Source organism: Penicillium hordei, assembly GCF_028827395.1.
Source record: "Penicillium hordei strain IBT 12815 chromosome Unknown utg000005l_segment0_segment0, whole genome shotgun sequence".
In the NCBI taxonomy this organism is placed as follows: Eukaryota; Fungi; Ascomycota; class Eurotiomycetes; order Eurotiales; family Aspergillaceae; genus Penicillium; species Penicillium hordei.
Window position 1 is genome coordinate 4,595,908 of NW_026623146.1, and position 27,222 is coordinate 4,623,129.

At 48.6% G+C, this 27,222-nt stretch overlaps 9 protein-coding genes across 9 annotated transcripts; 4 read left to right on the forward strand and 5 right to left on the reverse strand.

Moving 5' to 3' along the window:
* Window positions 1–28: 28 nt before the first annotated feature.
* N7537_010543 (ABC transporter) lies at window positions 29–479 on the forward strand (the record flags this gene model as incomplete). Its single annotated transcript, XM_056901597.1, has 4 exons — window positions 29–69; window positions 121–144; window positions 228–300; window positions 357–479. 4 exons carry the CDS (start codon window positions 29–31, stop codon window positions 477–479), a joined length of 261 nt encoding a protein of 86 aa, XP_056750265.1.
* Window positions 480–4,593: 4,114 nt separating this feature from the next.
* Window positions 4,594–5,691, forward strand: N7537_010544 (glycoside hydrolase family 43 protein; the record flags this gene model as incomplete). Its single annotated transcript, XM_056901598.1, has 2 exons — window positions 4,594–4,917; window positions 5,017–5,691. The coding sequence occupies 2 exons, from the start codon at window positions 4,594–4,596 to the stop codon at window positions 5,689–5,691; spliced, it is 999 nt and encodes a 332-aa protein (XP_056750266.1).
* Window positions 5,692–6,132: 441 nt separating this feature from the next.
* On the reverse strand, window positions 6,133–7,944 carry N7537_010545 (BCS1 and AAA domain-containing protein; the record flags this gene model as incomplete). Its single annotated transcript, XM_056901599.1, has 1 exon — window positions 6,133–7,944. One exon carries the CDS (start codon window positions 7,942–7,944, stop codon window positions 6,133–6,135), a length of 1,812 nt encoding a protein of 603 aa, XP_056750267.1.
* A 1,370-nt stretch (window positions 7,945–9,314) lies between these two features.
* Window positions 9,315–9,618, reverse strand: N7537_010546 (uncharacterized protein; the record flags this gene model as incomplete). The annotated part of the gene is made up of 2 exons (XM_056901600.1): window positions 9,315–9,422; window positions 9,451–9,618. The coding sequence occupies 2 exons, from the start codon at window positions 9,616–9,618 to the stop codon at window positions 9,315–9,317; spliced, it is 276 nt and encodes a 91-aa protein (XP_056750268.1).
* Window positions 9,619–9,626: 8 nt separating this feature from the next.
* On the reverse strand, window positions 9,627–12,527 carry N7537_010547 (uncharacterized protein; the record flags this gene model as incomplete). Its single annotated transcript, XM_056901601.1, has 5 exons — window positions 9,627–9,815; window positions 9,867–9,925; window positions 10,327–11,887; window positions 11,950–12,176; window positions 12,257–12,527. The coding sequence occupies 5 exons, from the start codon at window positions 12,525–12,527 to the stop codon at window positions 9,627–9,629; spliced, it is 2,307 nt and encodes a 768-aa protein (XP_056750269.1).
* A 442-nt stretch (window positions 12,528–12,969) lies between these two features.
* Window positions 12,970–15,232, reverse strand: N7537_010548 (nucleotide pyrophosphatase/phosphodiesterase family protein; the record flags this gene model as incomplete). The annotated part of the gene is made up of 3 exons (XM_056901602.1): window positions 12,970–13,421; window positions 13,476–14,742; window positions 14,798–15,232. The coding sequence occupies 3 exons, from the start codon at window positions 15,230–15,232 to the stop codon at window positions 12,970–12,972; spliced, it is 2,154 nt and encodes a 717-aa protein (XP_056750270.1).
* A 738-nt stretch (window positions 15,233–15,970) lies between these two features.
* Window positions 15,971–17,931, forward strand: N7537_010549 (uncharacterized protein; the record flags this gene model as incomplete). Its single annotated transcript, XM_056901603.1, has 3 exons — window positions 15,971–16,601; window positions 16,747–17,693; window positions 17,782–17,931. 3 exons carry the CDS (start codon window positions 15,971–15,973, stop codon window positions 17,929–17,931), a joined length of 1,728 nt encoding a protein of 575 aa, XP_056750271.1.
* A 1,735-nt stretch (window positions 17,932–19,666) lies between these two features.
* Window positions 19,667–20,914, forward strand: N7537_010550 (uncharacterized protein; the record flags this gene model as incomplete). The annotated part of the gene is made up of 2 exons (XM_056901604.1): window positions 19,667–20,179; window positions 20,786–20,914. The coding sequence occupies 2 exons, from the start codon at window positions 19,667–19,669 to the stop codon at window positions 20,912–20,914; spliced, it is 642 nt and encodes a 213-aa protein (XP_056750272.1).
* Window positions 20,915–21,946: 1,032 nt separating this feature from the next.
* N7537_010551 (uncharacterized protein) lies at window positions 21,947–26,353 on the reverse strand (the record flags this gene model as incomplete). The annotated part of the gene is made up of 1 exon (XM_056901605.1): window positions 21,947–26,353. The coding sequence occupies one exon, from the start codon at window positions 26,351–26,353 to the stop codon at window positions 21,947–21,949; it is 4,407 nt and encodes a 1,468-aa protein (XP_056750273.1).
* Between the last annotated feature and the right edge of the window lie 869 nt (window positions 26,354–27,222).

Sequence of the window (27,222 nt, forward strand, 5' to 3'; positions counted from 1 at the left end):
GTCTGGTCAAATCGACTCCGGAGGTCAAATGGATTTTCTTAATTCTGGCCTTGGCATGTCTAGTCTCTAGTAAGTGTTTTATGTATTAAAATCAAACTAGAGAGATTACGACTAACCAAGCACAGCTGCTGCATTCCCTGGACAGTCTATCTTAATGTCGAGATTTATTAATACTTTTGAGCTCACTAGTCTAGCAATATAGAAGAATGAAACTTTGTCGCTCTTAGGTTCTTTATCAAGAGACTCGGAGCACTAGTCGCCTACTTTGTTCTTCGATTATGCTCAAGCGTCGTGGTAAAGGTTCGCATCCTTATAACGCTTCCACCTGAGTATCGAGCTAACTAAACCCTTGAAAGGCAACGAACCACAAATACCGAAAACAAATTGTCAACGACATGCTCGGACAAGACTTGCGGTTCTTTGACAGACCTGAAAACCCCACGAGTGCCCTAACTAGCCGTACAGACTTTTTTCTATAGGCTGTGCTTGAGTTGATGACCTTCAACGTCGCTCTTATTATCATTTCTGGTATTGGTGTGCTGTCTTACTCGATCTGGCATTGGCTTATGCATAAAAATTAGGACTTGTCATTGTTCTAGCGTAATTTTCACCCATGCTTGTTTCCAGCTATTGCAAAATTTATATGGAAGCTGCGGTGGATGTCAAACTCTCTGGTGCTGAAATGCTGCTTTGGGGGCGGCAGCCTCCGGGCCATGGATATTGCCATGATTTTCTGCTAGAGTTATATTGCTAAACTGGAAGACACTGATAGTCTCTCTAGTATCGAATTTAGTCTACACCTGGACCCCTCTGAGACCTTGTTCGTCATTAATCGTAGTGGGAGCATGAAGTATAAAATCCTCACTATACGATCGACTCTGGAGTTGTTCCTCAATTTCTTTCCGTTAGGTGTACCTTTCAATTTTAACGGATCGTATGAAGTTCAAACTTAGAATATCAAATCATAATAGCTATATTAGTATATATTTCAATTCTAAACGAAATCTAACTGGCGGAAATCGAGATATCACGCGAAATATAAAAGTTAATATTTTGATATTAGATAACTATATATTTGGGGATTTGCATAGATGTACTATTACTTTCTAGCTAAACCTCTGTAATTTTCAAATTATCTAAATCAATATATTTTTTCGCGTTTTCAAGCGTAATATAAAAATATAACTAGTAACTGATTCTAGACCATTCAAATTATAAAATATTACCTTATATATAATAGTAAGAAACGGTGCTAGATATAGAGTAATTAAAAAAACTGAATTAGCATCTCGATTTCTCGGCATATTTGTATTGTTTGGGGCCCATTGAGCCCCCACAAAATCCAGGTGGGCCCCAAACCCGACCCCATTTGCGGGTTCGGCCCGGGATGGGCTTTTGGCTTTGTGGGCTCTGTGGAGGTCTAATCGGGCGAACCAAGATCATTCCGCGCCGTTCATAACTAAGAGAGCTGACCAGATAAAAAGCGATGGTGGACGACAAATATTCTCCCTAAGAATGCTGGACAGTTCGACACTGGTACTTGGGGCCTATAGACAGTTATCGCTAAGTCCTAGGTATTGAACTGAAGTTTCCAACCTGACTTGGGGTCAGTAGCAAAGCAGTGTTGGCCACGGTCACTCCCTCTGAGAGATAAAAGAAAGCCGGTGGGGAATAGTTTCGGAAGTGGAAATCCTAAACATCGGCCAGCATGCTCCAAAATGGGCTCTCGAAGAGGAGGAAGGGTCTTCAGGCTTCCATGGACTGAGAGGATCCAGTGTACCAAATCAGGTTCAGGGTAGGCTCATCATAGTGCAAAGGACCTAAGGTCAATTCAGTCCCAGTACTGCTAGCCCCGAGCTACTTGAGATATAAGTTTTTATTAGGCGCCAGGAAGGTCTTCCGACACTAGTATGGGAGCACCTGTGGAAGTATACAGGAAAGCTCATCACCTGGTTTTTCACCGCGTCCAACGATTTAGGATACCGCCCGAGACTAGAATACATAGGCCGGACTTAGTTGGTTACATATCATGGCTGCAGGCATTGATGGATTTAACTGTGCAGATGTAGGTACTGGGTTCTGGCGCTAAACTACTATTAATGTGTTGTGGCTGCTACAGATAGTAGAGGCCAGTGAGAGAGGAGGGAGAGAGTTGATTGCTAAAGAGAGCAATCTACCGACTATCTACCTAGGTGTTGATGTCTGAGGCACCAACCGGCTGTGGGCGTAAGGACATCGACATACAGGAGGATTCATTAATCCTCCATGGTTCTCTTTTGTCTTTGATTCGGGGGTTGACGATCGTATGATGTTTTTGTCGGATTTCTTAGCCTCCATAACCTAGCTTCAACAACAATTCAATCTCTATCTCACATTCCACCATGCACTTCGACGTGCACTATATAGTCCTCTCCTGACAGTTTTCTCGTCAATATTTTCAGATATGATATCTACAACGATGTTTCATACCTGCAGACTCTACTGGTTTTTGGCTGCAACCTCAGTGTAATAAAACTATAGGGAAGTGTAGATAGGTATTGCTACCAACGAAATTCCAACCCACTAGTCTGTCAGATACCTTATTAGATTTCCAACACAACTCTAAGTCAACTCCTAGTAACACTTTAAAATTGGAAGGTGTGCAAGCTGTGGTTCTTAAGCACTGTGGAGCTCCAAAAACAACCCATATTCCTTTATTCCAGTCACTCGGGTCCTTCCTTTCATAACTCACACCCTTATCTCAAAAATCAGGCGACATTTCCCCCGACACAATCAGTGCGACATTGTGAAAACCCGGGTTATCAGTGTTGTCACCCTGATCCCTGTCGACGCATGGCCCCCGGTGACATCATAAGGTGAGTGGGAAACCTTCACCGACTGGTTGGGCTCTTGGCCATCTCAGCCGCTACAATGCGGGGTAAAGAGGGATGACAGAACAAGCTTGATATTGTGTGCCTTATGCCAATGAGAGGCGTTTTTTTTCGATTTGATCTGATGGTCGCGGTCCTGAAATGGTAAATGATCGGTCGATCGGACTGGTTTTGCGAACTTTATGTCGCTATGTTTCTGGTTTCTTTGGATGAGTCCACAACATCGGGGATTACCTTCTAGAATGATGTTTTCTTCGAGATTCCTGTTTTCTGAGTTCTAACATTTGAAGCCTATGAGTTCAGATCATACAAATAATCCATGTAGGATTATGGAGCCATGTGTCCCCCGATGACCACGAGTGACAGCACATAAAAGCCATGCGCCTGTGACCCAACTTGGCCCCCTGGGGCCTGGTGTGACTTATTCTTTATTCTCCCAGCCTATCATCTTGGCAAAACATATATCGGCTAGGGGTAAATTGTCGGTGTCATTTCTGGGCTCCATATTTCCGGGTTATTTTCTTGTCTTGGGGTCGGGCTTTCCACTACTTTTTTTCACCCTTGCATAATGCCCTTTCTAGTTTTCTCTTTTCCCCAAGGTGAAATTTAGTAAAAATGCTAGATCCAAGGGACACCAGGTCATGTTACTAGTCTTTCGAAGTTTTGACCTTGATCAACAACCCTAAGCCCCTAGTCTGAAGTGCCTTGCCGCATCTGGCCCAGCTTGGCGATTTTATCCACATATTCTAGTCTCCGGTCACCCCTAGTCAACCACACATGAAGATTAACTCTGACCCGTGAAAGATCTTCCGGCTTAACATCTCTCTACGTTATGGATTTACAGCACAGCCGAGCTCTGGCTGACTGCAGCGATGGACCTATTACATATTACATGCCACCATACTTGGGACTTTTAATCGTCTAAAACTACGCCCAGCAACGGGGATACACTGGCATTCACCCAGTTATCGTGCAGTTATCTAGGGATACCCGGTCCTTTTGAGAATCAGAAGTCCAGACTCAAACAAAACAATGCCCCAACGCTGACCAAACTTAACATCCTTTGTGCCCTCGGGATCTATTCAGGGTCCTCGATGTTGGGGGATATTTGAAAGAAAGACATATTTCTACGGTTCTTGTTCTAGTCTGAGGTTTCTTCATATTGACTATTTTTGCTTCTTTTGTTTCCTTTCGTTTTTGTGGTCCCCTAGTGATCCAACCCTTCATTCACCTGCAAGCCATTAAAACGCCTTCCAGGTCCCTTTTAGCCTTCAAATACTCTATAACGCAGCCCTATAATTGGGCCCCACTAAAATGAATATACGAAACATAAAAGAAAAAAAGAAAAAAAGAAAAAAAAACACGAAGTGCCAGCACAAACTCGCACATGAGTGGATAGTCCAAATTACTTTTCGCCAAGTCCCGATGCCACCTGATGGACCCCCACATCAGGCGTTGCGGTTGATGCTTTTCTTCACTAACTCTCCTCTCTACTGCTCGGGATAATTATGCCCCTCGGAGCCAAGCAGATACCGGGCATGTGGTCTTACTTTCGTTCTCTTGGTACCCTCACTCCAATGCGGACCCTGTTCCCCTACCTTCAGACAATGGCGGTCAAATCTACATATAAGAAGGGCTTGCCTCCCCTGCCCTGGTTAATTTAGATCTACATAATCAGCGAGTCTATTCTTTCAGACTTTCACCCCCGGATCAATCATCCAATATGCGATCTTCTTTCTTCAAATCTACTTCCATCTGGGCTCTACTAACTCTATCCCTTCTTCCCGGCGTCCTGAGCTCGCCTCTATTCGAAAAGCGAGCAAAGGGGGCCTGGCTGGGCCTAAACACCAATTTCCCAGACCCCAGCTTCATGAGAGCGGCCGACAACAGATGGTACGCATTCGGCACCAACGGTAATGGAAAGCGGGTCCAAGTTGCCGTTTCGGATGACTTCAAAACATGGACACTTCTCGATGTGGAAGCCCTTCCCACATTATCAACATGGGAAACCGAGGATGATCACTGGGCTCCAGATGTTGTGATGAGAGTAAGTTTCCTCGGTTTCCGAAAAAAAAAATTTAGAAGAAAACAAACAACCAAACAAGGCTAGCCCTATCTCCAAAACAAATATCTAATTTCCTCACAGGACGACGGAAAATACGTTATGTATTACTCCGGCGAGGCAAAGTCAAACCTCAGACACCACTGCGTCGGCACGGCTATCGCAGACAAGCCAGCGGGACCCTACGTCCCAAGCAACACGCCCCTATCATGCCGTCTCGATCAAGGCGGGTCAATCGACCCAGCAGGATTCAAAGACAAAGACGGCAGTCGCTACGTCGTCTTCAAAGTCGACGGTAACAGCGTCGGCCACGGCGGCGATTGCAACAACGGCGTCGAGCCGCTGGTTTCCACGCCCATCTTGCTGCAGAAAGTTGGCGCCGATGGTGTCACGCCTATCGGGGATGCGGTGCAGATCCTCGATCGCAGCACTGCTGATGGGGATGGCCCGCTTGTCGAGGCGCCGAATCTGATTCTCCATGGTGATACGTACTTTTTGTTTTATTCTACTCATTGCTTTACCGACCCGGCTTATGATGTACGCTATGCTACGGCGAAGAGTATTACGGGGCCTTATACTAAGACGAATGTTCCTATGATTAATGCGCAGAATACTGGGCTTATTTCGCCTGGTGGGGGGAATGTTTGTGGTTGTGGGGATCGCATGTTATTCCATGGGTTCTGTACTCAGGAGAAGACTAATAGGTGTATGTATGTGGCTGATGTGATTATTGATGGGCAGACGGCATCGATTGCTTGAGGGTTTGGCTATTGTTTTATTTTTTTTATTTTTTTTTTCTTATTTTTTCAGTTGGCTTTTTGTTTGGGCTGCAGCTTTAGCTTTGCGTCCGACTTTCATGAAGTCCGGTCGCTTTGAATGATATATACCCCGGGTTTTGAGGGCTTGAATATTATATGTGATAGCAATAATTTACGCTTTTACAATTTCAAGAATATTAATACTCTTAGAATTGTCTAGAGCATAGTACCATGCTACTCTTTGAATATGTGACCAAAAGACTGTATCAGAAGGTGACACTTGAAAAAGCAAGTGAATACACACTAGGTACAAAGGTTTTGAGTAATCTTCAAACCAATCTTCAAGGAAGTAATATCTGATCTGCACATAAATATGCTCCAATTATATTATTTATAGATGAAATCCCGTATATCGTATCGTTCTAGGCATGCCTGCATGCACCTAAGCTTCATCCTTTCCTTCTCCCTCCGCCTCTCGCTCAGTAGCACGTTTCTTCTCCCGCGTCGTTTGCACCCACTCTGCTACACCCTTAATGGCTAGCTCGGGTGTCTCTTTATGATTGAGAAGATATCCCTGGATCTCCGCAGCAGTAAACTCGCCACTCGGAACAACAGCACCAAACTCAGACGCCAAGTCGGGGAGGCGGGATCGGAGGGATACAAGACGCTGCAGGTTTTCCTCTGTACCATTTTCCACTTTCCCATTACTCTCCTCGGAATTTTGAACACTCTTGCCGTTTGTCTTAACATTACCAACAATGGTAGTTGTGGGCAACTTGACTGAACCATTGGTACCATTGCTGTGGATTGCTGGAGCCCCGCGACGCGCAATATCGTTGTCCTTCGCCCCGTAGATCGAGGTGAAAAGCTCCTTGATATCTGCTTCGCTGGTGTACCCGAAACTGATCTTCATATCCACACGGCCAGGGCGGAGGAGAGCTGGGTCCAGCTTTTCCACGTGGTTGGTAGTCATAATGAGGATGCGGCCCTCACTGGCGGCAACACCATCAATCACATTCAGAAGTCCTGAAAGCGTGATTCCACCTTTCTTCGTATTTTCTTTTGCGCCTGTACTATCCGCTGCCGCGGTGGCATCCTTGGCGGTGGCATCATTCACGGGATTATCCGAAGTAGACGTAGATGCAGCTGCGGCGGTCCGAGCCTTCGTAATACCTGCTGAGTCGATATCTTCGAGTAGGATAATGCATCGGCGTGGTAGCTCCGAGAACAGTAACGACAGAGCCTCCTCGTCCAAGGCCGTGGAATTCAAATCAAGTAAGTAGAGCTTCAATCCAAGGATTCCAGCCGCTGCAAAGCACAGACTTGTCTTTCCAGTTCCCGGAGGACCGTGTAGAAGGTATCCGCGTCGATACGGGATTCCACGGTTGGTGTACCAGCGGCGCGTGCGAGGGTGCAAGTACTCCTTGATATCATCAAGGAAGTCTTGCTTTTGTTCTTGGTCAAGAATAACGGTAGAAAGAGGACGCGGTAAGCGTGCCATACAACGATACCAGTTGAAAGGTTGGCCAGCGCCAATCCGTGAACCGCGGTAGATTACCGTGCGGTTCCTGTCGCGCTCGACATACGCCTGCTGTGCCTCGGCTAGCAATGTTTTCAAAATCGCGGGATTCCGACCGAGACACGAGAGGAAGATCCGCTCGTTGTTCATTACATACCACATCCCCCCGTCCCGGTGTTCGCGTTCGAGCATGAGCGGACGGTTCTTGTACCAGAAGTAATGGGAGCCTTCCGAGGGAGTAAATTGCATCTTCTTATACTTGTCCCGGGTGGTAACCTTGGCCCAGTACGAATCGAAAGAGGCGTTTTTTTCATCGTTAAAGGTCTCTTCGTCGTCGTCCTCGTCTTGTTCGAGGTCCTCCTCGTCTGTTTCATCTTGGCTCCAGTAACTGTTGGTTTTGAGACCTGCGACGAATCGATTTGTATTTTTCATATGCGGCTGGCGGGAGATCCAGAACATTAGATAATGGAATATCTCGTCATCCAGGCGAATCTCGGCTTTTGACACGAAAAACTCATTGAAGTGCGCCCAAATGACAAAGAAAGTGTATCGAGCAGTTGCGCCAAAGACAGCAATGCTGACTAGGATTTGCAGGTAGGCGCTGACATCAAAATCAAGGTAGGACATCAATATGCGTGAGATGAAACCATAGCCGGGGACTAAGACCTCCAACATGGCCGTGTCCGTCGTGGACAGCGGGCCGGTTGAGGTGGGGATGGTTTGGTTGGCATCCATGATCGACAGACCAGAAACCCTCAGGTTTTCGTTCGGATTTTCAGGTAATAAGATTAGAGGGAAAGGGAGGACCCTGAAGATCAAAACCAAAGCACACTCCACTCTTTTATAGGTCCCGGTTAAACCTACCTGAAGAGCCTCATGTGTTGGCCTGTCCCGCTCGGACACAGGACGCACTGAGCTGAGCCTGAGTTGCGCCTGACCCACCTCCTGCGAACTTCGCCTCACAGGATGCAGCGGGGTTTGATTGGATTGGATTGGATTCAGTTGGGCTGCCTAGATTCGTCTGCCTGGACCTGACTCATTGTCGCTGTAGATCGCTGTAGATCGCTGTGGTGCCATTCCTCCCACGTTATGAAGCAACAAAAAATGGGACAACCTCTTGAGTACGGTTAGGCGCTAGATGCGCATCAAATTATAGATAATTAAGAAACATACCAGTAAAAAGTAATTATGAGCAAAAAAAATTCTCTCCCTCGGGGAATCGAACCCCGGTCTCCCGCGCTTATCGGTATTAATGACAAGCGGAAATCATCACCACTAGACCAAGGAAGATGCGATGGTCGAGTTACTGCTCGACCACTTGGCTGGTTGATGGAGATATCTGCGCATTTGGGCTACATAAGGCAAAACCATATAACATCCCAACTTAAAACAACACAACCCTAAGTTGAAGTCCATCTACAACACACAGCCCTCTATAAGTTCATGCAAGCTATATTGATTTATATATTGTCTGCTTTATTCATGTCCATCAATACTTCCACCATATTGTAGCAGCAAGTATGTGTTTACCTATGGTGGCCACAGCAATATATATTTCTCATTTCAAAGTCATGCTCTACGCTTCGACCTCACTTTCTCCGCCGTATACCCCCAGCATCTATCTAGTATTAAGGGAGGAAGTGATATCCAGCATAAATATGAAAAAAACTACCCAAAACGTGAGGGATTATACTAACACGCCAGACAATAGGGGTTTGTTTGCCTATGTTGGTGTTTCAACAGGCACAAATTCATCAAGTATATTTATCAATCTCTCACGTAGTATACTCTTCCCTTCCCTCCTCTTCATCCTCCATCTCCATCTGTTCCTGCTTCCCAAGCCACCCACCTGACCCATCAATCACTCAACTACTGTCTATCTACATCTTCATGTTGTTCATCTACGTCACTTATCCCCTTTATAAAAAAAAAACCAGCCGGAACGGAAATAATGTTAATGATGAAAAAAAGACGGCACAGATTGTCATGAGTCTTAACTATTTCTATTTTTTTTTTTTGGTTCTCCTTTGTAGAATTGCAGTGGTTTGCAATGTTGTTATATACCTTGATTCCCGATTCCCAGTTTGCACCCAACAGCCGCTTATTTAACGGTTCTGTTCACGTCTGATATTTCCGAACTGATTCTGATTCACAGAATCATCGGCGGGGGGCAACGGCAACTGGTGGCTTTTTGTGAAGAACTCGTCTCCAATCTGGACTGTCTCTGACATCCAGTCATACCCTCAGACGAATACAGGCATCGCGCTCCCTTAGGCCGTGACCACGTTCACGAGAGCCAGGGGTTCCTGGGACAAGGAACAGGTGGAAACGGTGTCCGAACTGGGCACCAAATTGAGCATCATTTCTCCTAACCATATGTCTGTGGAAAGAGATTCCAGAAGCAGCCATCTAGAATCTCAGACTTCTCGGATACTTCGTGCTGTATTCACTTCCGCCAGCCGGTATGGGTTTTCCTTTGGCAGGTGGGGAGTGTTGTAGGTGCTTGTGATGTAAAGAATGTCGTCGGTGAGTTCCGGTGTCTGAAGGTCCTGGTCGCCGGTGGGGTTGTATCGATCGTCCGCATACTTCCGCTGGATAGCCTTCAGCTTCGCAATTGCGCCAAAAAGCGGCAAAGGATATGAAAGTTAGCTATGAACCATGAAGCGTTTCCGGGGGTCATTAGCGGGTTGCTCATCGAACCGACCGACTCCTGGGCCTAGTAGAATCCTCAGCTTTGGGTCTAGCCAATAATGGGCATGACAACACCCTGAATATAGGTTTCATACTGGTCCATCTTGAGAGCCGTCGTATCTCTTTGCTGTTTGCTGCTCGAATTAGAGAACGTATATATAATGCTTTGCCAATTGTTACCCATATAGGTATATCTACTAACTTTACAATTGGTAATACGGCATATCTGATTTTACATTGTTAAGACCAGAACAAAGACAGTGTGAAAACAAGAGTTCTGAACATCTAACGTGACGACTATGGAAACTGGTATGCTTGGGGACAGCAGCATTATTGAATGGTCTTTGAATATATGAATCTTGATTTAAAATCTAGCATTCCAGAGCCTGATAGTCTGATCCATAGACCCAGATGCGACCAATCTACCATTGGGTGAGAATGCCACGGAAGTCACCCATCCAGAATGGCCCTCTAGTGTTTTGCGTAGAGCGCCCGTCATAGTATTCCAGAGTTTGACTGTGTTGTCATCAGATCCAGATGCCACCAATTTACCATTGGGTGAGAATGCCACGGAAGTCACCCCTGCAGAATGGCCCTCGAGTGTTTTATGTATAGCACCCGTCATGGTATTCCATAGTTTGACTGTGTTGTCCTGAGACCCAGATACTACCAATGTACCATCAGGTGAAAATGCCACAGAGTTAACATGATCAGAATGGCCTTCAAGCCTTTTATCTCTATGGCCCGTGAAAGTATCCCAAAGTTTAACTGTGTTGTCATCAGATCCAGATACCAACAACATCCCATCGGGTGAGAATGCGACGACATTAAAATAGCCACTAATCGTTCGGTGTATCTCGCCAGTGGTAGTATTCCAGAGTGTGATATCTTCAGCCGCAGATGCTAGAAATACACCATCGGGTGAGAATGCCGTAGAAGTGACCCATTGAGAATCGTTCTCAAGCGTATTGCCCCCACGCGCATTGCCCTCAAGCTTTCTATGGATATCGCCTGCTGAAATGTTCCAGACATTGACTGTAGTGTCACGGGATCCAGATGCCACGAATTTACTATCGGGTGAGAATGCCACAGAAGTCACCCATCTAGAATGGCCCTCGAGTGTTTTGTGTATAGCGCCCGTGATAGTATTCCAGACTTTGACCTTCTCGTCCGTAGATCCAGATGCCACCAATTTACCATCAGGTGAAAATGCCACAGAAGTCACTCGTCCATAGTGACCCTCAAGCGTCTTGGGAAGCATCGCTCGAGCAGTATTGGCACTTTTGCGTCTTTTGTGTTGCAATGGCCGAAAACTTATAGTTTCGGTGGTACCGGTATGGAGAGAAGGTGTTTTCAATTCCTCTGTTTTCGGAGTAAAAGTCTCGAATGCCTCTGGAGTTTGGGTAGCGTTCGACGACGCAAACTTTCCTGTCATTGAGTTAGGTGCTGATGTAGTAGGGGACTCTGGAGACTTGATAGTATTCCATGATGCAAATTGCTCTGTCACTAAGTCGAGCGATGATGTAGAATGTGTCTCTTTGTACGCAAGTGGAGCTGATTTGCGATTATAGGGGGATGGTTGAACAATCCAGCTGTGCTGTAAAGCATCTTTTGCAGATATTCTGCCTGCCGGGGTAGGGTGCATAAGAGACAAGACGAACTCAACCCCCGACTGACTGACCTCGTTGGCCAAAAGTTGATCGGAAGGAAATGTGTTAGGCGTTTGGACGTAGTTGAAGACCAAGCCAGGATGCTTGAATGTAGGTTGCTTGGTCAAAATCTGGAACATAATCTCTCCAGCCGCCCAAATGTCAACGGCATATGGAGTGCCTTTTGGAGCGAATCCGAAGAGTTCAGGAGCAATATATCCAAATGTGCCCTTCATGGTTGTTGATTTTCCAAGGCCATCCTCGATACGTTTGCTGATCCCAAAGTCTGCGATCTTTACCCACCAATCATTTGGTGGACATGATCTCAAAAGGATATTCTAAATATGGTTACTGTTCCCGATCAATTGAGTAGTTGATTTTCATTGTGCAACCGACTCACATTGGGTTTCAAATCACGATGTGCATAGCCATTCTCGTGCATTAAATCAAGGCCCTCGAGAATCTGGGACACGATGAGCTGCGCCTCAAATTCCGGCAGCGGCTGGCTCCGGTCGAGCACATAATCTTGTAGATCCCCCAGCTCAAGATATTCCATCGCAATAAATAAGCTAGCTTCGGTTTGGTACCACCCAAAAGACTTGACAAAACATCGCTCGTACTGCTGATCTGTTAGAAGTGTTCATTGCGCTGAATAGCTGGAAGACAAGCCTTTGTGCGCGAGAATTTCGCAATGGCCTCGAGCTCACGGCCGTAGTCTACCTGGCGGCGCACTTCCATCTGTTTTATTGCACGGACGTCGTGGCCATGACTGTTTCCCTTTGTGCATCTCTCTAGCCACACCTCTCCAAACCCACCATCGCCAATCTTCTTCTCGCGCTGCCAATGTACTGATTTCTTGGTTGGCCGCTGGGAAAGGGATTCCTGCTCATAGTAGGTATGCACTGTCTCGTATTTGCTACCAGGTGGGAAATGTGTCTCAAGCTTAAAATCGAGAACCCAGTCTGGAATTGTCGGCATCGGAAATAACAGAGGAAGGAGCGCGAAAAGAAGCGAAGATATATTGAGAGAATGACGTCGTCGAGGTTTTGTATATATACGTATAAAGTAGTAGATAAGTGAATTTGGAAATCCCTCGAGTCTCAGGGGAGGTTCGGAATGGAGATGGAGGGGTTGCTTTCTAACAGTAAGCGTGCCAAGCTAACACTAACTGGTTCCTAATCGCTAAAATTAGTATGTGAATTCGATACCAAGAGCTACGCGCAGGACCACTAGTGCCACGGAAAGGTGAAAATGTTTTAGACGGTGAGGCTGCAGTTGACAGGATTGTATAACACATCGCGGGTGTGGTATGTTAACTGAGTCAACACCGCAGAGAGTAAAAAGCATTTAAACATTAAATACGTGAGTATGGGTATCTATCGAAATGCAAGGCCAAATGGGACAAAATGGGGCAACATTATCAACTCTCAGACTCCGGGTGCTTGCCCTGAATAGCATCAGCAACTCCACCAGCCCAGTTCTTTAGGTCATCGAATTTGTGCCAAAGTGTGCCCCACCACGTCGAGCCCTTTTCGTCGTCACTTTGATGGTCTGTGGCGGGTGGTGCTTCAGCTGTTGGGGTGGGTTTGTTCGGTGCTGGCTGTGCTGGCTGTGCTGGCTGTAGTGGTTTTGGCTGTGGAGATGATGGCTGCGGTGGCGACGGCTGCGGTGGTGACGACTGCGGTGGTGACGACTGCGATGGCCCTGCTGTTGCTGAAGTTTGAGCTGGGGGATCCGGAGGTGTGTCCAAGACCGGTGTGTTCTCATCCGAGTGGAGCCCAACTGGCTTCAGCGGGAGTCGTAGTGTGCCATTGTTTGGAAGGGGATCGACACCTAAAGAGTCACAGACAATGTTATATACTTCGATGTTTTCTATACAAAGTCGTTAGGTTGAATCTCAATCAATACTTCGGAGTAGGCACTTACGGAAAACTTCGACCCGACTGTTTGGCTTATGCGGGAAGGCTGGGCCGCGCGCAATGAAGATTGCACGCATCAATGGATGCTCATGGTCATATCCGTGGATACCATTAGGATGGTATTGCTTCCCGGTCTTCAGGGCCTCTGAGACGTCGAACTCCGCCCGATTAACGATAGCCCACCCCGTCTTAGGGATGACCCACAACGGCGCAATGCGTTCGTTTTTCGAGAAGTGATACCGTTCAGGCATTGTCTCCAGTGTATAGAATTCAAACGAATGCTCGTAATCCGGAGCTACCTTTTCCAGCTGTTTCCGGAGGGTGTCCAGATCCTCGGGGCGCTTGGGGCGTAGACCTGCAGATGGCCACCCATCAATATGTGCAATCAAATCATAATCAATTAGATCGTCCAACTGGATTAACCTTTCTGTAGAGGTAGTGGCCATGCCGTGGTCTGAGACGACCACGATGTTAACTACCTCGGTAAGATTGCGTCGTTCAAGGCCAGTCATAATGCTGGCGATCATGTTATCCGCTTCGGAAATCGTCTTTCGAATCTCAGTGCTGTTAGGGCCAAATTTATGCCCGTCCTGATCGACGTCAGGAACGTAAGCCACGATAAACTGCGGCCGCTCAGGTGTTATCTGCGATTCATCCTCGAGACCTGGGAGATCCAAAAACTCAAGGACCCGATCCACCTTGCGAGACAAGACTTCGGTCCCGTTGTACTTGTCCAAAAAGGTTGGCTCCTTGTCACCAATGTGCGCCTCAGACCCCGGCCACATATGGATGGCGGTCTTCACACGCTGCTTTTCTGCTGTCACCCAGAGCGGTTCCGCCATCCACCACTTGGGTTGCATGCTCACAGTGGGATGGGTGTAGTAGAATTCCTCCTTCATATTCGGATCCCAAAATGTGTTGCCTACAATCCCATGACTCTCGGGGTAGAGTCCGGTCATAAGCGTGAAGTGATTTGGGAATGTGACGCTCGGGAAGCTGGGGTTCATGTATTGCGGGGAAACGCCATTGGCGACGAGGGAGTTCAGCGCAGGAGTCAGGCCACGGTCGAGAAAGTCGGCTCTGAAACCGTCGAGCGAGATAACGATAGTGGTTGGCGCAAAGAGAGCTGTGCCGTTCGAGAGCAAGGGTGGAGGGTGTGCCCGTGAAGCCCGGAAACCACCCGAGGCTTTATACGCCCCAAGAAGGAGGATGACGAAGAGAATGACGACCAGAGCAATTACAAACAATATTTTTCGCCATGAAGGCCGTGGAGGCTGACCAGCGGACGTGTTAGCAGAAGGCGTAGAAACCGGCCACGGTACGTCTTACCGGCTCATATGTGTATTCGCCTTTGCTGTCCAAATCTAATGATGATCCGCTCAAAAGAGATGCATTATCATCGCCAATCCCCTCTTCCATCTCATACATCAGCTCTCCATCCTCGCTGACTCTCTCACGACGTGACCCCCTCCGCTGTCGCCGCTGCTTTTTCGTCTTCCCAATCTTCACACTGCTACCATTCCCGCTGAAAATTCTCCGCAGACCTTGCCCAGTACCACGGCGTATCAAAAGATTCTCCAGCTCCTCTTCATCTTCTAGCACTGCCCGGTCGTGCTCTGCGATTTCCAGAGTACTGCGGTTCTGGTGGAGGAGGGCGTCATCGTCGGAATCAGAGTCCTGCTCGGAGGGTGACCGCAACGAAGATGCATCGTTGTCGTAATTTGCAGGAGAAAGAAGGGAATGACTAGTGTCTGGGCGGCGCATTGCTAGCCTGATGAAGACATGGAAAAAGAGCTGGGATGGAGAAAAGGGAGATCGCAGGATGCCAAGACCCGGCAATCATTTGCGATAAGCCCGATCTATGAGAATTGCTCGTTATTTCTTTTTTGTTTTTCGCTTCCAATGTTTGTATGGGCTGTTTATTTTGGGTATTTTGTTCATTTTGAAAATTCAATACAATGAGGTTATTTTTAGGAGTATCAAACTCGCCACGTCAAGTTAAAGCTATAATCCTTTGTGAGTTAGTGTGCAGCTTGCTGATTCCGGCTCAACACCTACATAATCGCCTAGGCTCGTTTTAATAGTTTAGAATCCTGCAGCTCTTCCGACGCTTCCATTTTGCCAGGTCGATCCGATTGTGCATTTTCGGTGAGCTAACCATGGATTAATAGCGCATTTTGGTATGAATGTAAGAATAGCTCAGCGGGTAGGACGAGACGGCGAGGAAGCATCTTGACTGTACGCATAACGTAGCCTGCGATGTTATTCCAGTAAGTCTGGTAAGTTCTCGACTTGTTTAGCTGAAATTGAAGTGCATCTCAAATCTCTCTATATCCTAAAGGGGCGATGTAAGCAAAGCCAGGTCCCGAGGTCAGGTGAATAGTGACAGGGGTCTGGGGCTGTTACTTAAAGAGGCCGCCCTCTAACTAATTACTTTCCCTTCAAACATTCATTGCCCTCCCAAACAATTTATGTTCGCTCTTGGGTGTATTCATCTCTACCATGTCCAAGGCTCTTGGACTTACTAGAGGTTTTTTATCAATTAATTTAAAGATTACCACGAAAAATCGTGCCCCGTTGGCCCGCCCTAATGTTCCTAACACCACCGTTGATAATGCCAATGCCGCTCCCGCGCGCGCACCCTCTAGGTCTGGCGAGCAGGCCACGGAGTCTCCTCGTCTGACCAGCGCCAACGTCGCCTGGACTATGATGTCGCTCTGTCTATCCGTGCTCCTCTCTGCCCTCGATTTAACAATCGTGACTCCCGCAATTCCCGCCATAGTCGGCTCGCTCAAGTCTGCTGCCGGTTATACTTGGGTGGGGAGCGCCTATACTCTAGCCTACGCAGCGATAACCCCGGTGTGGGGGTCCGTCTCCGATATCTGGGGCCGGAAGCCGATCATGCTGATCGCGGTAGCCGTTTTTTTGGTCGGAAGTCTTGTCTGCGCACTTGCACCGAGAATGGGCATTTTAATCGTCGGTCGTGCAATTCAGGGTCTAGGGGGCTCGGGTATAGGGATAATGGTCAATATTATTGTCAGTGACATGTTCTCGCTACGGGATCGGGGGCTATATCTCGCCATCACCTCACTTGTTTGGGCGGTTGGAAGTGCAATAGGACCGGTGTTGGGCGGTGTTTTTACAGAGAGGCTGAGGCAGGTGCTGCTTTATTTTGAATAACAACAAGGCTGACCGTTGTTTAGCTGGCGATGGTGTTTTTGGATCAACCGTGGGGCATTCCACTTCATGTGATAGCCCTAAGCTAACTCAACCTACAGTACCGGTCGGGGCTGCCTCCTTTCTCGTCTTACTATTCTTCTTGAGAGTCCAAAGCCCCCGAACCCCAATCGCCGCTGGTTTAAAAGTTATCGACTGGACAGGAAGCGTTCTAATCGTGGGGAGCGCTCTGATGGTCCTTCTAGCCCTCGAGTTTGGCGACGTCGTCTACTCCTGGTCTTCCGCAACAGTGATCTGTCTATTAATTTTCGGAGCAGCAGTGATGGCGCTGTTTGTCGTCAATGAGTGGAAGATTGCCAAGAATCCTATTTTCCCTCTTTACCTATTTTCCTCGCCGGCCAATGCAGCGCCTTACGTTGTCTTCGCGTGCAACTCATACGTCTTCATCGGGCAAGCATTTTACCTACCACTATACGCGCAGTCTGTCCTGAACGCATCATCCCTGATGTCAGGATTATACCTCCTTCCGCTAATCGTCTCATGTGCCCTGGCCGCAGCCGCAGCGGGGGTTTTCATGCAGCAAACGGGGAAATATCTGCCTGTGATGTATATCGCGCAGGGCTTTTTGGTCCTTGGCTCGGGACTGCTAATCAGTCTCAAATTTGAATCCAACATAACCAAACTTATCATCTTCCAGATTCTAGTCGGGATCGGTGTGGGCATGAACATCGAAGCCCCTATCTTGGCGGCTCAAGCTGCTACAAGTGTTCGCGATACGGCTACCGTGACTGCGACAATGGGGTTTGTCCGGTCGCTTTCCACCGCTATCTCAGTTGTTGTCGGTGGCGTGGTCTTTCAGAATGAGATGAATGCGAGGACCGGGGAGTTGGCAAGCCGGCTCGGTTCGAATTCATCTCTAGCCAGCATATTCAATGGCGACAATGCTGCGTCGAGTGTGATGGAAATTAGCACCGTTGGACTGAATGCAGATCAACGAGTCTTAGTAAGGAAGACGTACTTTGAGGCTTTGAGGACGGTGTGGGTCATGGTAGGTCTCAACATTACAACACGTTACATTACCATTTTACAATCCTGTTGAGGTATCTATGCTAATGGAATGCCCTGGTTGCTATTAGTATGTTGCCTTTGCTGGTCTAGCCACCATTCTCAATCTGTTTGTACGGGGTCGTAAGCTCCGAAGTGAGAATGAGGGCGCCGTGCTGGGAGTTGACCGGTCACGGCAAGAAGGGAGCCTTGCCAATGGGGCCGCGGAAATGGAGTTATAGAGTGATTAACATGATTGATGTTGTGCATGTTAACTCGAAAATTGTTTCCTTCTTATTATCACCCGAAGGTGCCGCATCGAAGATCTGTATAAAATTTCTACAACCACATCCCTTTATTAATCACATGAGTTGTAGGAGGAAAAATCGGGTACACATCAATATGTACACCCTACTCTAATCTTTAATATATTCAATCCATCATGTTACAATCCATGCATAGAGAAATTTATGATAATCTTAGGGAAAGAGGTTCAGAGGAGGTTTGCAGTCCTGCACGATAGTGGTAGTTTGGTTGCAAGTTATGCTGTTGTCTCATGCATCTGCACGAACATCACTCCCTATGTTACTCAAACACCAGTATCAACCTTCTTGCTTTTGCCTTCATTCCTACAGATTACATTGGCCTCCATGGCAGCGTGTGAACAAAGCCTCTCAGGGTACCATCAGTTCTGCAGGAACATACATTCCGCAGCTAGTGCGTGGTAGCCACATTCCTCAGGTTGCTCGCTAATGAGAGACCAGAGATTATGGACTTAAGGTGAACGCCGCTGACGTTTTCTCGGGCAGAGAATCGTGAGATTGTAACCGATAGGTGTTTGAGCACACTCAAAGTGAAATCTCTGATGCTCGGTGAGCTTTGTTGATGCAAATTTATTGGAGTTGCTAGGAGATCGACAAAGCGAGCAGCCCTACATGGGGATCAGCCTTAAGGATTTTTGGTGCGCGACTAGCTGTTGAAGGGTCCGATAGAGCTATGAGGGGAAAACCACAAGAGTTAATTCTCAACTAATCTTTTGTGGCCGATTCTAGAACCCAAGAGTGCTCTACCAGATATCAAGTGCGATCCACCTGGCCTACAGCTCGGGGAAGCAGCGATCTTTGCAGCCCAACAGTAATTAAGTAGAGTGCCACCGACGGTTGTCTACTACTCTACCAACTGCCCTCTTTAGATACTTCGCGGATCGAGAGAGCTATCCAGGCTCTCCACCCATTGTCTCCCCCATCCCTTCAGACAACGTATCTTCAGCGTAGGATCCTGAAAACAGGCCACCCCATAAAGACAATCCATTTGAGATTCATTGTGACAGACCTGAAGTGGATTTCTGTGGAATTCCACGGTGATGGAGTGTTCGGCATAGATGTCCGCTTGCGAAGCAGGACCTGCCCAATCGGGACACTGCATCACGTGATCAGGTCCAGCCGAGCCGTGTTCTCCACCGTTCGGACGAACAGCAAGTTTGGGAGATCATGACGAGATGGGCGTCGGGCTAAACCGCTTGTCCCAGGGTTTCAAGGTGGAGTCGAGATCTCAGCAGTGTGACATCCACTCCGGATGCGGAAATCACCAAATCTCACTTCCACTTTACCAAGGGTCCCATCGAGGGCAGAGAGGAACATCGAGGGCCAGAGGAACATCGAGAGGCACATATTCCAAATTGAAAATTTTTTCCTTCTGATTTTTCATGGCATCACCAATTAACCTTAATTATCTATATGCCGGATTTGGACAACTTGTCAGATCTATAAGAATGGCGTTTTCTTCGCTTCAAACTCCCGCTCGTTTTTTATCTCAATCGCATCGGCATTGCCACCCTAGGTAAGTCCTGGAGTAACTAAGTATCTGCTGGTGCTAGTACAAGGAACACATACTAACCCCAATCCCAGCTTCATCGCTCGTTAAGACAGCAAGCCACATCTCGTTTCTTAATCCAATCGTTTTTCATTTCCAATAAAAATGCATTTCACCGCCCCCTCCGTGGCCCTGCTTGCTCTAGCAGCCGGCGTCCAGGCCGGTGGTGCCAAAGAGCAGCATGAGCCTCCCATCCGCGGCGTAAATGGCATTGGCAAGCACCATGCCAGCGGTGCCACTGGCACCGGTGTTGCCCCTACTGGTGTCGTTCCTACCGGTGTTGTTCCTACCGGTACCCAGACTGGCACTCACCCCATTGGGACCGGCCACCACCACCACCACCACAACGGCACCAGTACCCACACTGGCAGTCACCCCATTGGGACCGGCCACCACCACCACAACGGCACCAGTACCCACACTGGCAGTCACCCCATCATGACCGGTACCCACAACAACGGTACCCACGGCGGTGGCAAGAACAGCACTATCATCGGCACTGGCACTATCATCGGCACTGGTACTGCCTCCCACTTCACCCACCACGGTAGCTCGACCATCCCGGTCGAGGTCCCTACCAAGACTCACACTGCCTCTGTCTCTGGTGGTGCTGGCGGCGTTGGCGGTGGCTCTGGCTCTGGATCTGGATCTGGATCTGGATCTGGTTCCGGCTCTGGTTCTGGCAGCAACGGCTCTGGCTCTGGCTCTGGCTCTGGATCCGACTCTGGCTCTGGCACTGGTAGCACCGGCTCTGGCACTGGCACTGGCACTGGCACTGGCTCTGGCACTGGCTCTGGCTCTGGCTCTGGCTCTGGCTCTGGCTCTGGCTCTGGCTCTGGCTCTGGCTCTGGCTCTGGCTCTGGCTCTGGCTCTGGCACTGGCACTGGCTCTGGCACTGGCACTGGCTCTGGCACTGGCTCTGGCACTGGCACTGGCACTGGCACTGGCACTGGCACTGGCTCTGGCTCTGGCTCTGGCTCTGGCTCTGGCTCTGGCTCTGGCTCTGGATCTGGATCTGGATCTGGATCTGGCTCCGGCTCTGGCACTGGATCTGACTCTGGCTCTGGATCTGGCTCTGGCTCTGGATCTGGCTCTGGCTCTGGCACTGGCTCTGACTCTGGCACTGGCTCTGGCTCTGGCTCTGGCTCTGGCTCTGGCTCTGGATCTGGATCTGGCTCCGGCTCTGGCACTGGATCTGACTCTGGCTCTGGCTCTGGTAGCAAGGGCTCTGCCTCCCCCAGCTCGACCGACTACAGCCCCTCCAGCCCCGGCTCCAAGGTCACCGCACCCCAGGTCGGAGTCCTCAGCGCTGTTATTGGCAGCATTGTCTACGGTGCCGTTATGCTTCTATAAACGTCTCGCAGTTACTTAATATTCGCAAGGCTGTCTCTTAATGTGGGTGTTTGTTAGATTGCTTGGTATCTCTTTGTTTCTTTCTGATATCTGATCTTGAAACTAGCTGTCGCTAGGGACTGGATTTGCTTGCAAGATGGGAGTACTGGGATGTCTAGACAGGCGTTGGAGGATATAATGTTTGCTTTTTTTTTTTTTCTTTCGATTTTTTGGAGTTTATTGGTGGGTTATTTGGTAATATATCAGTACTTAATTTAATTCTAATTCAAAGAAAAGAAAAGTGTTTTTAAAATAATATTGTCTCGGTGAATTTGCATATATGAACATACGAAGATGAAGACTAACAGATAGATTCAACAATATCCTCAACCGGGATATAATACTCCTGACAAAGCCAAAACCAACTCCTGCTATGCCTCCAAATACTCTATAGGAATAAAAATCAGACTCATTGACCAAAGTCGAATACCCCCCTAGTGGCAAAATGTAACCCTGCGTATACAGCTAATAATCGAAGCTTGGAACGCAGTCGAGTCGTCCCTGCAGGGTCGAGTGGCGAGCGTCTGCTAGCCGTTTACCACCCCTTGACTTTGCTTTCAGGTTTGTCTGTATAGGTGGACGGGGATTGGCTCGATTAAGGTTTCAGATTGACTTCTGTGTCCTTGATGCAACGTGAGCTCCGCCGTGTAGGGGTTGTGAGAGTCATCCATGGTTGTTACTTTCTTGATATTACGAGATATTAACGAATTCTGCGTGATCGTAGGGTCATGGGTTTGCTAGTTTACAGGATGATGGAGGATTTGGAATTTAAGAGTAACCAGATACATAATTGCTATGCTATAAAAGTGAAATGTATACATACACTCTTTTTCGAGATTCGTCATCATTCACCATTCGCAAGAAAATGAAGCCAAAGAACCACCCCCAAACACCAGAAAAATTACGCAATGCAACGCACATAACAAGAAAATCAAAGAAATACCACCCTTAAAGCAAAAACACCATCCATGAAGCTCAGTCCCCGTCTCGTCTCTACACACTCGATATCCAATTCACCCACTGACACCCACACCCACCATCACCACCATCAACCCCCCCGGCATCTTCAATCGTAGCATTCTTCGTCTCGCCAAGACCCTTAAAAAGCCCCGCAGCAGGATTAATAAGCTCACCACCAACAGCACGATCCTCAAGCTGCAGCTGCACGGCCGTGATATTGTAACGGCCGTCATCTTCGAGCGGGTAGCAGTAGACCATTTTCTTTTTCTCGGCGCCGCCGTGGCGGTCAACCGTTATTGTTACTGGGTATGGGAATGAGCCTGGGAACGTGAAGTCTGTTGCGGAGGATGACGATGTAGGTTCGTTTGTTGATGCTGTTGTTGTAGGCGAGGAGGTTGTGGTGCTTGTTGCTGTGTTGTTTGATTTTGGGAGGAGGTGACGGTTGATTTTGTCTGGTTGCGTCCAGATTTGGATTAGTAGACGGGTTTGGGACCATGTGCATCGGTATTTTGCGTTGGATTTTGAGGTTCCGCCGTTTGTGTCGGCGGTGGATGATTTGGTTTGGGAGGTTAGAAAGATGGATTTGTCAAAGTAGCTGTAGAAACCGTAGTGTTCGGTTGAGAGACCGCGGTTGTAGAGGCGGATTGGTTGGGATGAGGGGAGGGGGTAGAGCACTGCTGCGGATGGGGTTCCATCTGCGTTTTCTTCTGGCGCTGGGATTATGGATGAAATGTTGGGGTATGCGGTGCCGTTGGAGGTGTCAGAGCGGCGGTAAATGCTTGCCGAGGAGAGTGAGACTGGTGAGAGGAGGGACATATAGAAGGGTGTTTCTTCGCCGGCATACGGTGCAGTGTTGTTGTCTGTGTATTGGCCGAGGAAGCTCTGTTCTGCGTCTGTCGGGGCTGCAGGCGATGGGTTGAAAAGGTCGTCGCTCCTGATACGTAGTTTCGAGCTAGCAGTAGTGCTGTTACCGTACGTACCATTTCGGAAGCTGATGGCTACACGGAAACTGGGCTGGTTCGCGTTGTACGGCTCATTGGCAACCTGTTGGTCCTTGGGCAAAGCACAACTCCACATCGAAGAAGGAGTGATACAGGTTGATTTCTCAAGCTGCGGCTTCGTCCCAACAATTGTCGCGATGCCAGTCGGCATGGGCGGATAGCCTGTTAGGTTCAGCCACTGCGATTGAACCGGGGTATTGTGTCCTTTCCTTGTCAGTGTGATTGCTAGAATGGTGGCTAGCGTCACGATGATGAAGAAGAAAATGCAGATCACGAAATACCATCTTCGTCGAATACGACCCTCGCGTCCTGGTCGTCCGCTCTTCTTGCTGAATAGACCTCGGCCACGCCAGAGATTGCAGACTCTTCGGCCAGTGGCGTCTTCCTTTTCGAGTCTTCGGCGTCGGGCCTCATGAGGACCTATCGCGCCGCTTGGGTTGACACTCGAAACTCCAGCTGCAGGGTCATTATCATAATGTGGCTGGGTATCATAACGAGGTGGGAGAGGAGCTTGTCTAGGGCATTGTGTGTATGCAGGGGCCGGAGCCTGCATATCTGACATTGGGATCGAGCCAGGTCCACCAGCGGCACGGTGGAAACCGGGAGAGATAGGCTCAGAGGGTTGTAAATTCCCCTGAAGAGGCCCAACCTCAGACCTTTGAGGCAGCCCCCGTTCTGTTTGAGACTCCTCAGATCCAGGCTGCCGATCCTGAGTCACGGACACTTGGGATTGATCTTGCTGATGCTGAACCTCCGATTCAGTGGGCTGGGTTTGTGGCAGAGGCGGCACAGGCGGTGCATTTGAGTGAGGATGTGCGGTTAGACCAAATGGCCACCCAGAACCAGATTGCCGTCCCTGGATAACAAGTGGCCCTTGAGGCTGGGCTGCCCGACCATAAGTCACCTGTCGTGTCTGGGGAGCAGCCTGTCCATATGTGATTTGGGATTGTTGAGGTGATGTCTGTGTAACAGGAAGTCCTTGCAGTTGTCCACGTGGTTGTCCATGTGGTTGTCCTTGTGGTTCTTCTTGTTGGGTATAAGCCCACTCAAACCCGGAGAAAGGTCCTTGGGTAGCTGGCTGTTGAACCTTTGGTTGCCCTTGTGGCTGTCCCCATGGCCATTCTGACCTCGGTGTTGCTACTTGAGGGGCTGGTACTGGCTGGACCATCGGCGCTTCCGAGATTTCTCGTGGCAATTCCTGCGGTTGAGGTTGTTGAATTATCGGCTCCATTGGCTGTGCAGCCTGAGGAGCGAAGACTGGCACATATTGCACCGTCGGCTGCGGAGGTTGCATTTGAGGCTGCGGTGGAGGCGTAGTGTAATGGAAATTAGTAACCGGGGGCGAGATATTAGTGATTATCTGCGGAGCGGGAGGGTGAGTTGGCTCAGGCATTGGGATAGGAGCTGGCGCAGGAGCGGGAGCTGGCTCAGTAGCGGGAGCTGGCTCAGGCATTGGAATAGGAGCTGGTGCATGCGCCGACGGTTCCGAAACTTGTCTATCAACCACCTCTGCAGGTGGAGCAACAACAGGAACAGGAACAGGAGCTAGAGGTGGAGGCGAAGCAGCACGCTGAGAACGAGATTCCGAAACACCCCTAGTCCCATGCGTGGCTACCGAACCCTTATCCTTCTCATCCTCATCAACAACAGACGAATCCCACGTATGAGAACTGAACTCCGACGAAGGGGACAGAACCTGCATCTCCTTCGCACGAACTGCATACCCAACCGGAACCGACGACTTGGTTGTCTCAGGACGAGGCGAGTCGATATCAATAAGCAGTCCAGCATTCTTAGTCGACCTCGTTGACGGACCTGGATTCTGGATTTCATTTTCGCGCATCCCTTCAAGACCAGATACCCCAGGCTCCTCAACTCCAACAAGCGCAAGTCCCCGACCACTCTCTGCAGACGGATTTATAGCTCCTGCTGGCACAGCAATGGGATTGACAGGCGTAATCGAGCAGACGTGATTGACACACTCGAAATACGGCGTCTTACTGAATAACTCGTGCGCGCAGGCTTGGTAGTACTCAGCTGCTTCACCCTGGATTGTCTGGTTATTGCTGAACATGAATGACATGGTATTTTGTCTACTTGAGACGTTTGAGACGTATGCCGGTGGTGGGGATTGGTGGCGTTCGGGGCCTTGGTATTGGTCTGCTTCAAATGAGCGGGATATCTCGAATGCCTTTTCGCCGATTGGTGCTGCGGTCTCTGGTGTATCAGGTGAGAAACAGGAGATTTCTTTCTCGTGTGGTATCCATTCTTTTCGCTCAGGCGGGCGGGTTGTGGTTGTTGTTGTTGTTGATAAGGTGGATGGTGATTCTTGTGGGAAGGTTGGGCTTAGGGGGGATTTTATGGATCGGCCGAGCAGTGGGGAGAGGAGGTATGTCCACCAGCCTTGTGAATGGGGTCTGTCTGCGTCTGCCTGGGTGTTGACACTGAGACGGCCCTGTTCCTGACTTTTTGGGGTTGGGCGGACTGTCTCCGGTGACCGAGGTGGACTGTCGTCTTCCCAGATTGAGGCTGTTGAATTGGCGCGAACGTTCCTTTCTACGCCTATGTTCTGGTATCCGGTCTCTGAGGCGGGAGTTTTGGTAGCAGCTGAATGTTGTGCGGGAATGGCTGGCACGGGTGGGATATCTGCTTCATATTGCCAGAGACGGGGTGTTGGCTGCGAGTAGATACTTGACGTTGCTCTTGGACGGAGCATCTCCGTGCTCGAGTTTGAGTGTGCGTTCCATGGTGCCTCGCCTCTTGCTGGGGTGACGATAATTGATGGTGTGAGCGGGGTGCCTGCGCTGTCGAGCTCTTGTGATCTCTCTACTGACTCGCTGCGAGGCACAGTGAGTCCGATCATGACATGGCGGTCTGATGGCGAGAGCGTATTCTCGTGTCTATCGTGGAACGGATTTTCATCTCTCGCGGTTAGAAACGAGGTTCCACTTCCATTTTGGCTGTTTGTCTCGGGTAACCGCTGAAATCCCCGTGAAACCCTCCTCTTGAATGTATCCTTTGATTTCTGAGCAGTGCGTTCCTTCTCTCGCACTTTTGAAAGGAGCTTCAGATCATTCAGATCAACGAACGGCGCAGCTGCACTTGGTTCTGCTGGAATCGACGGTTTCCTCGGCGCTGGCGCTAAGGTGAAATCCGTAACTAGGTTCAGGCCGACTGGTTTCCCGACGCTTTTACGTTTCTTGGTGATGCGGATATTCAGTCTCGAGGATTCACGAGTGGAAATAGGCGAGCGATTCCTATCTTTGGTCTTCGCCTCGAGCTGTTGTCGTGTTGCCTTGGATAGAAATGCAAAGGGTCGGTCTCGTTCTTCCTGGTCATCCGAGGAGCATGAGGGACTTGAGATCTCTTCGCTGATAGGTGATGATAAAGGGAAGTTTGGTACTGGGACCTGGAGGTCTTGAGGCTTTCGTTTGAGCATGATGGTTTAGTAGACTTGACTGTCGAGATGTTAGTCTGCAGAGATGACAAGATTCGATAGATATGCATACCATGTGTCAGGAAAGCATGAAAGAAGGAAAAAGCAAGGAAGTGAAACAAAGCGTCGTCTATTAATATTATAGCAAGTAAAACAATGGGAGAAGGCAACAATAGACAACAGCGCTGAATAGAAGTTGATTGAGTCAAATGCAAGACGAGAGACAGAAGACAAGAAGACAGAAGACAGAAGACAAAAGACACAAAGAACTAAGAACTAAGAAAAGCCCCGAGATTTTAAATCAAGCTCTATTTCTGCATTTTCTGCATTTCTGCCGTTTCTGCATCATCACCGTGCAGATGCCAGAGAGTCCAGGCCGGTCACTGTACAGGACACAGCTCGAGCTATAAACAACCTGGCCAATAATCATCGTCGCTGGTGAATTTCTGCAGCGATCCCAGACAGCCCGCTGTAACTAGCTTCATGCTTCTTCTTGAAGGTCCGTTATTGGACGACTGGCAGAGAGATCACCAGGGGAAGCGGAAATGAAGGTGATGGATTGGATGCAAAGGTCAGACTGAGGCCGTTCACTACGCGCCGGACCGGGGGGGCGGGCGCTTCGAGGGGCCAATTAGTGGAGGGACAGAAATAGATCATATTATGATACTTATGATACTTATGATACTTATGATACTTATTATAATACTTATTTAAAGCAGGAATTTTCTTTCTGAAACAAAATGTGTTCGTGCTACTGTTTATATTATTTGAGATATGTCTATTTCCATGGGGAGATGTTGATACTCCACACACTATACTTCCTACTAGAAAGTGATGTTTTCGAATTGAAACATGAATATTCATATAATTCA